Source organism: Zingiber officinale, chromosome 1A (genome assembly GCF_018446385.1).
Source record: "Zingiber officinale cultivar Zhangliang chromosome 1A, Zo_v1.1, whole genome shotgun sequence".
Taxonomy (NCBI): domain Eukaryota; kingdom Viridiplantae; phylum Streptophyta; class Magnoliopsida; order Zingiberales; family Zingiberaceae; genus Zingiber; species Zingiber officinale.
The window spans coordinates 175,307,325-175,321,579 of record NC_055987.1 but is presented as its reverse complement, the minus strand read 5'-3'; the positions used below and the strand labels follow the sequence as shown (position 1 = coordinate 175,321,579).

Here is a 14,255-nt window from a genome sequence, read left to right as displayed (position 1 = left end):
GGTCTCAAATTCAATTCAATGTTGGATTAATTATTTTTTTTAAAAAAATCATTTATCCTTAAATTTTGAAAAGAACTTTTATCAATAAAATTGAAAATTCCCATTATAAATGATATTATAATCTACTTATTATATTGTTCAAATTAAAAAACTAATAAATTTATTAATTTAGAACATTTAAATTTTGTTTAAATAATTTAATTTAAACTTATATATAGTTATTTTAGAAAACAATTTATTGTGAAAATTATATGGCCTGTGTATCTGTATCAACCTCCCTTCATATCCGTGAGGCCGGCACTAGGAGGGTCTAAGGTAACGGATCTATTTTTTTTAAAAAAAAATAATCCGTTGTGAAAATTATTTTATAATATCAATTTAAAAATTAAAATCAATATTATATCACTAATCATCATATTTATTTGGGCAGTACATATACTTGCGTCACCACTGCCTCTTATTTCAAAAAAGAAAAAAAAAAATTATGATCTGTCGTCGTCTGCCTTCGCGTCGGCTCTCGATCGATTGCATCTCCGATCGAAGAGGAATACTACCTCAAACGCAACGTCAATCGCCGTTGAAATTTGCGATCATATCTTCCTGGCGATAAAGATGCTTCCATCGAAGGACGATTTCAGGTACTCCCCTCTCTTCTTAGAACCCTAATTTCAAAATCGCAAGGTTCTACATTTCCGCATTCTTATTCAATGTAACTTATCTTTGATTCCTAGTTCTGGTACATTCTCTTTACCCTTTTGATTTCTCCTCTATATCGTAGGGATATTACTGAACTTGATGTTAGACGATCACATGCTCTCTGCAGTGGGATATTGCTACAGCTGAATTGTTCGGTGGTTACCCTACTTTTCTTTTCGCGTCTTTAGCCTCCATTCTAAGTTACCTAACTTTCTTTGTTTTATTTTTATTTTTATTTTTATTTTCTTGCAAGAATAAAATAGTTATTGTCTTCCTATGTGATATTTATTCCTTGCGCAAAATTATACATCTATAAGTTCTTTCTTATAAATTTTGGTCTTATCATGTATTTGCAATTATGAGAGAGAAGGAGAAAAAAAAGCTGGGAAAAACCTTGGATGGAGATGCCCTAAACTCCCACTCTAGCCATTTCACCTATCAATTGTTGCTCGACAACTCATGTTATTTATGGAGTTTGGCATCTGGCGCTGCGAGATTTATTGCATCGCCTCGCACAACCTTTCATGCATGTGCTACCCTCCCGCATTTAAGTGGCAGACTTTCTTGTGCAAATTATTCGTTCTCACTGTATACGATCCATTGCGATATTGTAAACACTGGCTCTAGTGTTCACTATATCATGCGCCCGGCATTCACATTATACCAAGATGCAATCATAGTGTCCAGATGAAATTAATTGCCCTAGTGAGAATCTATCTTCCACTCATCAAATCATGCCAAGAGAGAGCTGGAGGAGACCTCACCAGTGGGGCTGGGGCATGGGACAGTGAGACATAGTGGTGTCAAGGGCTTTGCAGGACCAAGTGTGGTGTGAAGCAGCAGGATGAGAGAGTTGTTCATGATGGGGTGGGCGTGTAAAATCAGACTGCTGTAAAGGCTACTCATCTCTTATGGTGGGAAGCAGTGCAGTACACGAGTTCCATCCACGAGGGCCCTTCATCGACTTAAAAGGCTGTGTGATACTCCAACCCGATCCTGGTGGGGCTGCAGACAAACAATACTGGCTGGTTTGAGTTATCATCTTTCGTGGTCCATCACTCTTTTTACTCATAGACCATCATGCCTTCGAGTTTGGCAGGAAAGCCCACAGGTCTCTTAAGATAAAAAGTTTACATGCGATGGCAAATGCAGAAAAGCTGATGTAGAGAATAGCTGGAATTGTAAAAGTGATAGAAATAATCTCTGCACACATGAAAACTTTTCTTCTTTACATAAGAATACACCACCACTCGAGCAAAAGCAACTATGTGCAGCAGCTCCAGAAGAAAAATGATGATGGAACTCTTCCAGTTCTTCTGATGTACTCAGCTTGCTGAGCAATTTTAGCAGCTTGACGATTTCTTCTGGCTTCTGCCGCGGTGCGCATCTCCTCAGCTTTGTGCTGCGATGTTGCTAGTTTGTTCATCACCCTCTCGTGTGCACGAGCCCTCATTCTCTCTACCTTAACCTGCGCATGAAGGAACCCATGTGTATGAATTCATGTTCGAGTTGTACCATGTAAAGAATGAAGCATTCGGAATAACTCTTATGAGGTCACTATGCAAGACTATATTACAAATCATGACAAGAGTTTTTAGAAATAGAAGAAGGGTGTGCTCCGCAAAACAAGACCTAGGTTTCTGATTCATTGTATGCCCCACCTCCATCAGCTTGTTGAACACCCGGCATGATGAAAAGTGAGGCCTTGTGAAACCAACAAAAATTGATAAATGGAAATTGTTTATGAGTGAAACTTTTCTTGAAGAATAATTTCAAAAAAGAGATAAAAATCTACTCAGACAAATTCTTAAAGAAAAATGCTGATTTAACCCTCTAGTAAAAAAAAAGTGACAAGATTTTGCTTTGAGCGTGAACAATGATATTTTATAGCGAGACAAATATAACTGGGTCTTGCACTCTAGACAGACAAATCGACTTTTTAGAGAAAAAAAGATGATTAATGGTTCCCTGAACTGTTCAATTCTCTGTGTGAAAATCCGATCGACATAAGATTATGTGTTCAGTTTAACAAGCAGCTAAAACAAGAAGGTTCCCCTTCCAAAATATGAGATATAAGGTTTAACTACTCAAGCCGCAGTTGATGGTAGTAAGACTTACTAGATACTTGACAAAAAAGAGAATGGTACAGTGTAGTGTCATTCAAGCCAAAACAAATCGCAATGTGTCAACAGCCAATATGCGAACTGTTGTGAGTTACTCCTAGTTAAGGCCATCGATTTCTTTTCAGATTACCATTTTCAACAACCAACATCACCTTCTTGCAGTCCATAATGAAACTGACAAGAGCTATTTTACCAACTGGTATTTTAGATTATATGTCTCATTGAACTATCACATTATTGAAAAATCTTAGTTCCAAAATGTTCTGCTACTGCCATTGTTGTGACTCACTGAGCTAAGGCCTTGAAATTATTTATTGATTTTTGTCAAATTTCCATTTTCATTACTAGCCAATCACTTTCTGGTTATCTGTTCTCATTTTCTCTGAGAATGAAACTGAAAAGTGTTATTTTACACAATTAAACAAGCCCCAAGATATTGAGTAAAATATCCCTTTGAGGTATTAAATCATTGCCAAATCTAACTTGTTCCAAGATTTTATTCTAATTGTTACTGCTGCTTCTTGGTGAAGCTCAAATGCTGGCCAGATCATGAGGACTACCAAAACTATGTTCACCTTGTAATTGAGACTCAGTAGGACAACTCAAAGTCCAATAGATTTTTTCCCCCATAAATTAATTTGAGCATTTTCACCTTGCAACGGACTCATAAGAAATATACTGAACCAGATTCAAACATTGAATTTCAAATTCTGAATTTGAGCAGTTTGATAATTAATTCTGCCCATGACAGACCAGTCATGGCTGGTCCCAAGTCCGGATAAAGGAGAAGGATTACGTTAAGTTGCTAGCCAACATTAAACTATGACAAATGTTCAATGAATGGATGCATTAAACTATTATGCTAATGTTAGGTTGTTCCCTAGAAGGAACGCGTTGCAAGGTCCGACTATAACGTTTCGACAAGGACCGCTAGATCTCCAGAACTCGGGTGTGGTGCAAAATATGCAAAAGTTTGCGTTGTAGGGTCCGACTGTAACGTATCGGCAAAGACCACTACATCTCCATGAGAACTTGGGTGTAGTATTAAATATGTAAGAGTTCTCACATCATAGATTTGATAAGAACAAATATTATAGAAAAACTAATAGTCTAAGATTTGAAACATGAAACATAGAAACTTTCATTGATAAATCAATGGAGGTCAAGGTTCTAAAATTCGCTAGGCGCTAGTCGGGCGGCAGACTAGCGCCAAGCGCCTAACCCGCCTAGGCGGGGTCTAGGCGCCGCTAGGCGAATTTCTTAGTATCCCTTGATTTATGTTGACTGTGGGCAATGTCATATGCAAATCTCCATTTCATAGCAATGGAGATCTAACTATGTATGATGAAATAAATGCAAACTTTCCAATACCAAAAAATGAAAAATAGAAAAGAAAACTAACAATTTTGTGCAAAGGAAATACAATAGACTCAGTAAATACGAGCAAAGGAAACAGTTGAACAATAGACTCAGCAAAATACAAAATATAGCATTAACAAGTTTGAGAATATATTTTTATATATCTTAATCTAATTAATAAAATGTATTAGATATTTATTAAAAAATTAAAATTAAAATATATTTTTTATATATTTAAATCTGATTTATATAAATTAATAATATTTATTAGAATTTTTAAAATTTTAAATATAATTTGTAAATCTGTTTTATAAATTCAGAATATTTATTTTAAAAAATAAATCTTAAATATATTATTTATATATTTAAATCTGATTATATAAATTAATTATGTTTATTAGAATTTTTTAAATTTTAAATATAATTTTTATATATTTAAATCTGTTTGATATAAATTAATAATATTTATTTAAAAAAATTAAATTTTAAATATATTTAATTGGGATAATTTAATTAGGCTTTAGGAAATCCTATTATTGAAATTATTTCAGTTAGGAGTTGTTTTATTTTATTAAATCCTAAAAATAATTATGCACAGTACTTAAAATCATGATTCACGACAAAACGACGTGACGCCGCCACCAGACGAGTCCCGCGAGGTGTCCAACGCCACCGGAAGCGTCGTCGGACGCGTTCGACGAAGTCCAGCGCCTTCAGACGCGTCCAGCGAAGTCGGATGTTGCTTCCATCGTCACCGAAAGCATCATAGAAAGCGTCCGGCGCCGTCGGAAGCATTGCGAGATGCCACCGGACGCGTCCTGCGATGCTTCTGGCAACTGCGTGTTGATCGAGTCGCACGTGAGAGGGGAGGTGAATCACATGGTTTTGAAAAACTCGTTCTTTTCGATTTTAAAAAGTAAATTATACGCAGCGGAAGACACAAAAATAAAAAAAAAACACAAGTAAAAATTTAGAATCAGACACAACAGTCGCAGCCTTCGACGATTCCTCGCCAAGACTCAGGTCCCGTAGATCTATCGATGGGTAATTCACTAAAATATCTCTTCCGGAACCGCCAGAAGAGGGAATTGAGTATAAAGAAAGTCAGAACAAGTGTAACACACTACATTTGTCCTTTTGCAAAAATTATGTATAGAATTTAAAGTTACCAAACACTTTTTCCGAAGTTGGTCGACTCGAGCTCGGTGTTTGGGCGGCTTCTTAGCAGTAGATGAGTGTGGCAGCGTCGCAGGTAGGGCTGTAAACAAGCCGAGCCGAGCCGAGCTTTGGGGTGTTCAAGCTTGTTTGATAAGATAACCGAGCCGAGCCGAGCCGAGCTTAAAATGAACCAAGCTTTTGAAATGAGTGTTCAAGCTTGGCTTGGTTTATTTTTTATGAGCTTGAGCTTGTTTGAAGCTTGGCTTGAGCTTGGTTCGTTTAGATGTTATCAAGCTCTCAATTCAAGCTTGGCTTGAGCTTGGTTTGAGCTTGGCTTGAGCTTGGTTTGAGCTTGACTTGAGCTTGGTTCGTTTAGATGTTATCAAGCTCTCAATTCAAGCTTGTTTGATTGTTTGGAACTTTTAATTGTTTGATTGGTTATTAAGATTGATAATTTAAATTTACTTATTTATTTTATTTTATTTTATTATTTATTTAGGATATTGAAAAGAGTTTTATTAATAAATATGGTTCATGAACATTGTTCACGAACGTTGTTCACGAACATTGTTCACGAACGTTGTTCACGAACGTTAACGAGCTGAACATATATGTGTTCAAGCTTGTTTGTTTAGCTTAACGAGTTGTTCAAGCTTGTTTGTTTAATTAATCCTATGTATATTGAACGAACATAAACAAGCTCTTACCAAGCCGAACACCAAGCTTGTTCACGAACGCTTGGTTCATTTACAGCCTTAGTCGCAGGGGAGTTGTAGCAGGAAGCTGGAGTGTTCGGAAGTCCAATTGGAAGTGCAGATGATCGTATGACTGTTGCATGTTGAAGCTTAGTCAGAGTCCCCCTTATAAAGGGTGTGGAAGGCGCTTTCCATAGGTATTGAAGGCGCCTTCAATGTGACAAACTCTATCCCGACTTTACTGTGCCTTATCTACGACAAGGTCCAAAATTTATCTTGCAGAAGGCGCCTTCAAAGAACTGAAGGCGCCTTCTATGAACAGTGCCAAGACGCCTTCAATGATTGAAGGTGTCTTCCGCCTTCCAACCCTTGGAAGGCGCCTCAAGTACTATTCACCCGAGACTTTTTGTGTTCTTGCCTTGCAAGGTGTGTTAGTCTAATAAACTAAATAATAACCTGCAAGACAAGTGTTAGCACAATAATACTGAGTAGTAATTAGACCCCGTCTCCCTGAGACCAGGATCTAGTCAAAGTTTCAGTTTAGGGATCCAAAATGATCCTAAACTGGACCGACGCCTACTGTCCCTCAACCAGTACACATCTTCACCGAGTCATTCTTCTCCAGTGACTTACCTTTACTTACCAACTTGCAGTTGGTTTGACTAACCTCTTGACCCACCAGGTCTTCATGCCAGTTGTCAGGTCCGCAAACCCAACTAGACTTTTGTCGGTTGTCCACCGGACTTCCTGCCAGATATCAGGTCGACCCATTGACCTATTTGGACTTCGCACTCTCTATCCGGTTCCGCAGACCTAGCTGGATTTCAGCCCGATGTTTGGTCCTTCAGACTCGTCAATTCTTGCACACTTGGCAAAGTAGTTAGACAAACAACACATCTAACTTAACCTATTTGTCATACATCAAAATCAGATTATTAGTGCAACCTGCACCAATACTGCGGATGCGTCCTGCGACTCGTCCGACGCCATTAGAGACGTGCTACAACGACGACTTATCAGAAGAAACAAAAAAAATTAATAGAAATAAAAAAGTAAAAACTTACCAAAAGCAACGAAACCCGCAACCACGGTGATAGACGATGAGAGAAGACAAAGATGTTTACACAAACGAGCAAACAAATAACTTAGGATTTTAGATTTACAAACATATTAAAAGCCCAAAATATCATCGCGGCGCCAAGGCTCGCTGAAGCTCGCCGAGGGCCGCAAAGGACTGCCTAGGCGGTTGGGCCGCCTAGGTCACCCACCTGTTAGGTTTCCTGCACGGCCTACTACCACACAACGCATAGGCGGTCGCCTAGGGTATTTTTTCGAGCATTGATAGAGGTAGTAGATGCGATGATTAGGAGAAGAATTATTATTTTGTATATACTAGAAACAAAATGGGTAGGCGAGAAGATAAAGATGATAGAGAACTCAGATTTTAAGTTATGGTACACAAGAAAAAGTAAAACAAGAAATGAAGTGGATATTATTATAGAGAGTTCGTTAAAGGATGAAGTTGTAAAAGTAATTAGAAAAGGGGATAAAATTATAACCTTTAAAATAATAGTGGCATAAAAAATTATGAACGTAATTATCATATATGCACAGAATTAGATGAAGTTACCAAATCAAGATTTTGAGACGACCTAGATGAAATATTACAAAATATTCCGCTAATGAAATGATTTTAATAAGAAGTGATCTAAATTGGCATGTTGGAGTGAAAATTAAGAAATATGAGAGAGTACATGAAGGTTATGAGTTTGTAACGAAAAATGAAGAAGGGAAAACTATAATGGATTTTACAATAGCATATGACATTATATTAGCTAATACGCTTTTTAATAAAAGAGAACATTTGATCACGTTTAAAAGTGAGAATAATAAATTGCAAATTGACTTATGGTTAGGAAGAGGGAAAAAATTTGTAAACATTGCAAAGTCATCCCTGGAGGAAGCTTAACTATTCAACATAAGTTAGTAGTATTGGATATATGTCTTAAGCATAGTATCAATAGAAAGAAAATATATACGACTCCTAGAATTAAGTGGTATATGCTAAAGGATGAGAAGCAAAATATATTTAAGGAGAAAGTAGGAGTACAAGCATTAGGTGAACTATATAATGATTCTAATATGACATGGAATAAGATGATATTAAAGTTGAAAATAGTAGCTAACAGTATACTCGATGAGTCAAAAGGACATGTACCACCAAGAAAGGAATCTTGGTTGTGTAATGAGGAAGTACAAGAGAAATGAAGGAAAAAATGAACAGCTTATAAGGAATACTATATTTGTAAGAACAAGAAAAATTTTAAAAAATATACAATAGCTAAAAAAAGGCTAAGAAAGTAGTAAATGAAGCAAAGACAAAATTTTGAACGATTATATTAAAAATTAGATACAAAAGAAGGGGAAAGAGACATTTATAGAATAGCTAAAGTGAGCGAAAGAAACACAAGAGATCTTATCCAAATAAAATATATTAAAGATTAATACAATAGGGTACTAGTAACCGATGGAGAAATAAAAGAACGGTAGAAGAAGTATTTTCATCAACTTTTTAATGAAGATTTATGTGACCAACTTAATTTAACTTTAGAAGAAGAACAAGCTGTAAATGGGATGCACAATGGAAAAGTCGTTGGACCAGATGATACAAACATGTACTTAGACGATCAACAAATGTTCCAATTAAGTGATGTGAAACTATGACAAACATACACATCAAATGAGGAAGAGAAAAACCAAAAAGACTTAGTTAGCAACAATAAAATAAGATAAAATTTATTTAAATATAGATGATGATATAGTAGGAGATAGAGTCCGATAGCGTAAAAGGATTCATATAGTTGATCCCACGTAGTGGGATAAAGCTTGATTATTGTTGTTGTTGTTGTTGAGCCGTTTGATAATTAATTTTTAATTTGACATAAATAATAAAATAACAATATTCCCAATTTGCTTTACCTGTTCCCTAATTGTTTAGGATTAAGTCTGTTGTCATCCAATGTAATAACCATTTTTTCAATAATAAGGCTTTCACTTTTCTTTTCTCCGTGTGATATTTTCCTTTGTGTGAGATTTGTATTTGATACAATAAACTACTTAAATCTTTGAAATATGTAAATCAATCTGAAAGAAATTTGACTTATTAAACTCGTAAAATCATAGGTCTGAAATGATGGATTTCAAGCAACAACTGCACTGTTTAGCTCCTTGGGCTTAGGTTTGAGACTACAAAGAAGTAAAAAAAACTAGAAAGCTCATGATCAATTCACTGAATTTGCCAGTGAAGTGCCAAAATTAAAGAAATTACTATTAAAATTCTACAAGGAGAATAACTATCCCAAAATGAGAAAGAAATATGTTTTCCCGATGCCATCAATATCTCAAAGTAAAATTCCAGAGTTAGACTTGCAGAAAATTTATAGTTCAGTGAGGAAAAATGGGGAAAGAAGAAAGGCATTTCAATAGGAATTCCAGAAACATCCGAACCATGTGGGTTTTCCAAGCGTGAGTGCATATGGTAAGATTCAGGATAGAGAAGCATTAATTACTCAACTCTCTATATCAAAGAAGAAGCAAATTTAGTTCATTAGCAAATGTATGATCCAAAAAGAACACACTATATTTAGCAAAGAAAATAAGTGCCTACCTCAATTTTCCTCATTTCAGCTTCAGTTTTGGCTTTCTGATGATTTTCCCAGGCTTGGATTTTGATCTCTTCACGTTTAAACCTGAAAGAACAAAATGAATAATTTCTCTATATGCAAGATCTCAATGGAGCCAAACTGTAAGCATTAAACTATAAATCACCTAGCTAGATACTTGGATCTCTCGGCCTCCTCCCAGGCAGCAGCTCGGGCTTCAATGACATTTCTAGTAGACTTTTCTAGAGGTAAAGTTTCCAGAGAAACAGATGCAACAGTTTCCTCCACTTCCTTACTGGCCCAAGCTGTAATATTTGTCTTACCTAGTTGTTGGCCAAGAACTAGAATTTCTCGCCTTGTTTTCTTTAACAGCTCCTTTTCAGACAATTCCTTCTTGTTTGAATCATCATGACGAGCAATTGGAGCAATTTGGACTTCTGCTGTTGATGCCGCAGAGCTTCGTGGTGTTGATGGTAGTGAAGAAGTTGGGCTGTGCAAAGGTGAGGTTTCTCTGACAGGAGTTCCTGTCCGAGATGGATCTTGACTAGGAATTGGTGTCATTTCAGTACCCATGTCTCTCATGGATACAGACCTAATTGTGGGTGCAGGAGCAACAAATGTTGTGGTACCTTGGACGGACATCAATGGGTCATGCTGACTAAGATTGACTGTAGAATGTTTAATACATAATAAGAACTCAACTTTAATATATAATGAAAACACACACACACATCAATTAAAGCCAGAAAATTGCATCATTGTTGCATCAGTTTAAATATACATTTGAGATATCTCAATTCTTCATCACTTGATTCCATCATGTGCTTAAGTACATTCCTCAAGGCCTATATTGACTAAATAATGCAATGCCATGAGCACACACTTGGAGTAAATACACTAACAGAACTATTGTTGGCAGGAGACCTGTATTCTTTTTAAACTTTTGAGGAGATCAAATTGATGGTCACCAAAAGAAAACTGAACAAAGAAACAAGTACTATAGCTGAAAAGACGGCAAAACTAAATACTCTTTTTAAATATTTTGGTCAACGATGAAGGGAGTTGTTTTATGTTTACAATCAACAATTTATTAGTTCTTTTATAGTATACTTTGATGTAGCGAAAATATCTCCCTCCTTTTTTCTTCTGTTTGTAGCTTTAATCTAAGGCATCGAACTAATAATTTTTAGGTTTTTTGCAACCAGGGCTGTTAGAAATCCTAGACCAGTGTTCTTTGGATGCAAGAACACACACTATAGCGGATTCTACTTGCTAAAACAAATGATGTAAAGTTACCTATGTGAATCTATATATATTGGCTTGAGTTGGTAGTGAAGTAATGCGAAAGGTAACATTGTGATGCAAAATTTAGGGAGAAGACCCTATTTGTGCTTTAACCTTATGCTTCTTTCATCAGCGCTAATCATGGAGTTCAAGTTAGTAGCATAACTTCACAAATCTCATATGTATACTTTTGGCTGTAAAATGGTATTTTAATTTGAATCTCCACATAAAGTCCTAAAAGTATGGATTCTTAGAGCTTCATTTATCCATGCAATATCAAATAATAGACTAAGAGGAAGAATGAAAAATATTTGTCAAGGGAGGATGATCAAAAGGATTATAAGAACTAGTATGAGCTAATTGACTCAATTCAACAAAGATGCAACAATTGGCTATGTTCAAATGAAACGAAAAATATAAGTATGCAACTTTTTGATAATTTCAGCCAATGTTAGAAGTGATGAGCGAGTCATGTTAGATTGTTCAATCTGTAGTCCAGTCAATTGGGACCACTTTTGCCTTCTACTAAAGACAATGGCTCTATGCACAAGCATACCCAAAAGGGGTTGTTGATAACACCCAATACATATATTAGTTATTTCTAAAACATCTGGCACTACTAATTTGCACCCCTCACATGGCTAGTATGCATTTCATGTGAACAAATCATATGTTGTCAATTGCTCTTAGTTATCACTCAACTAAACCTATCCTTTGATGACCATGTATAATCCAGCACCCTTTTTATAAGTTAGAACATTGCATGCCATACTTCTGTCTGAAGAGCATACAGCTGATTTTTCCATCATACTTGTGCTTTCTTTAATAGTTAAGATTCTCCATCATTGTCTGCTTGAGTATGATGTAGTCTGTTTTCAGCAGCTAATCGATTTAATCTACTATGAACTATATTAGCTCCTTGTCGAAAGTAAAAAAAGAAGATGATGTTGTTTGAAAATGAATCATTAGATCATAATCCCAGGATCTGACTTCGGAAAACCTAGGAGAAATATGAGAAACTTGCAATCAACAAACACATAATGAAGAATTAATCATAGGTCTACTCACCAGCAACCTCAGCAACAGGATCCTCCATTATTGTAGGAGGCTTACCTACAGTATCCATGATACAACAAGGATTTGCCACCCAATTCACATTCTCAATTCCACCTGAGTCCTTTTTTGCTTGGCATCCATCCACTCTCTTTGTATCTGCTTCCTCGACCTCAAAAACAACCTTTGTCATCCCATGGCGGCTCCCGTGAGCCACCAATCCACCTTTCCTCATCTGCCCTCCATTGCCTTTACCGCCGACTCGATTCGATGTCGGGCTTGCGATCCACTTCTGCGCATCATCCCACTTCGAGGGTGCTGGCTTCGAGAAGGGAGCCATCAACGTTGACATTGAAACCATACGATGTGGCGGCGCTCGTTCTGCCCTCTGGAACTCAAACCCAGAGGAGATACTCTCCGGATCCAAGCCATCCTCCTCTTGGACCCTAGTCCTTGCCGTCCCTGATGCATAGTCCCGTGCTCTATGACCACCTGCAGTGTCCATGAAGATGGAACACTCTACATCCTTACAACTCTCGGCCGTACTGGTTCCTGCAAGATGAATTCCTCAATCCACAAGGGAAATTCACTCTCTTTTTTTTTTTTTTTACTCAAACATAGCAGCATATGAGAGATCTTTTACGTCTGTCATCGCACTCCGGGAGATCAGACCTCAAGGAGAACTTCGTTACCATCTCTTCCTCTTCCTTCCTCTTTTTCTCCACGCCAAGAAGCATCGCCCTCAGTCGGGCCGGGGAGAATCCACCGCTCTAAATCACAAAAAGGCACAATGTTTCAGATACACTAAAAATGAGGTCATCGTAAAACAGCATGAACACCAACCAACAGTCTCTCATCTCTCGTCCTTTCAGCGTTCATTCATCAGGAATAAAAACAATGCACACTGATCGGATAGGGCGAAAGGGCGCAAAGAGACGAACTTTCGTCCCAAGCGACGAATGAGGGTCCAAAGATGCAGATTTGATCAGGAATCTCAAAGCTGACAAAGAGAGATGGAGACTTACCTGAGAGGGAAAGGGCTTGTGGATGCGCTCGTAATCCATATTAGCGGGGGCAGAAGCAAAGATAGGAATCGGGTTGAAGGGGATGGCTTGATTGGTGGCGGCGACCGGCGATTCTGGCGAAATGGCCGGCGATGTTTCAGTGTGAGACTGAGACTGCCTTCGCAAGTGGGGGTGATTTTGATGCTCAAACCACGACGCTCCCTTTCGTTCCACAAAATTCCATTTTGGTGCCCATAGTTTCTTTTCATTTATCACCCTCCACGTATTGTAGAATATTGTATCTTACTCCTTATTATTATTAAAATAAAAATAAAATACTTTTTCCTTGTAAATTAGTAAACTATTCTAATTTTATCTTAAATTTTGTTGGATTGTATAATACGATTCTTTTTTTTATTCTTTAAACTTTTTTTTTTCTCAAACTACTTTAAATTTTAAATTTTATGAAGATCTCTTTCCAAATAAACTTCAATCTTAAAAATATATTATTCACATATAAACAAATACCTATTAAAAATTTCCTCGACTTCTCTTTTTCCTTTCTATTATCAAATAATTTGATTGTCTGATAATTTTTATTGTATTGTTCACAACACAATAAAGTCCATAAAAATTCTATTTTGTATTTAAAAAATTATCATTTTCAATATAGTAAGATCAAATTACTGTTTAAGAGTATGGATATAATTAAAAAATTAGACAAACACATAAGATTTGGATTCATGTAATGTTGAGCTCTCTAGGTCCATAAGTCATTTTTTGGTCCAGATTTAACTAAAACTGACTAATAGACCTAGAGAGCTTAAATTGATATAAAACTATATTATATATGTTCATCTAGTTTCCTAATTATATCAATGTCCTTAAACATAAATTTGGCACACTATATTGAGAATAGTGATTTTTAAATATGAATTGATTTGATTCATGTTGAAAAAATCACTACTCTTAATATAGTTCGCTAAATTGATGTTTGAGAGCATAAATATAATTAGGAGAATTAGACGAACATATAAAACCTGGTTCATGTCATTCCTAGCTCTCTATGTCTATCAGTTGGTTTTGACTTATATTTGGCTGAAATTAACTGATGGACCTAAAGAGCTGGAAATGATACAGAACCAAGTCTTATTCGTCTATTTCTTCTTATTATATTCATAGCCTCAAATATTAATTTGACATACTATATTAAGACCAATG

The 14,255-nt window shown here is 36.4% G+C and overlaps 1 protein-coding gene and 1 long non-coding RNA gene across 2 annotated transcripts; one reads left to right on the top strand and one right to left on the bottom strand.

The window, feature by feature from the left end:
• The first annotated feature begins 465 nt into the window (after positions 1-465).
• LOC122038472 lies at positions 466-998 on the top strand. The gene is made up of 2 exons (XR_006127874.1): positions 466-638; positions 779-998. It is a non-coding gene; the product is annotated as an uncharacterized LOC122038472 (long non-coding RNA).
• An 845-nt stretch (positions 999-1,843) lies between these two features.
• Positions 1,844-13,270, bottom strand: LOC122038471. The gene is made up of 6 exons (XM_042598243.1): positions 13,056-13,270; positions 12,674-12,800; positions 12,046-12,582; positions 9,860-10,361; positions 9,699-9,780; positions 1,844-2,164 (listed from the first exon to the last, which is right to left on the bottom strand). Exons 1-6 carry the CDS (start codon positions 13,092-13,094, stop codon positions 1,961-1,963), a joined length of 1,491 nt encoding a protein of 496 aa, XP_042454177.1. The 5' UTR covers positions 13,095-13,270; the 3' UTR covers positions 1,844-1,960.
• Positions 13,271-14,255: the final 985 nt, after the last annotated feature.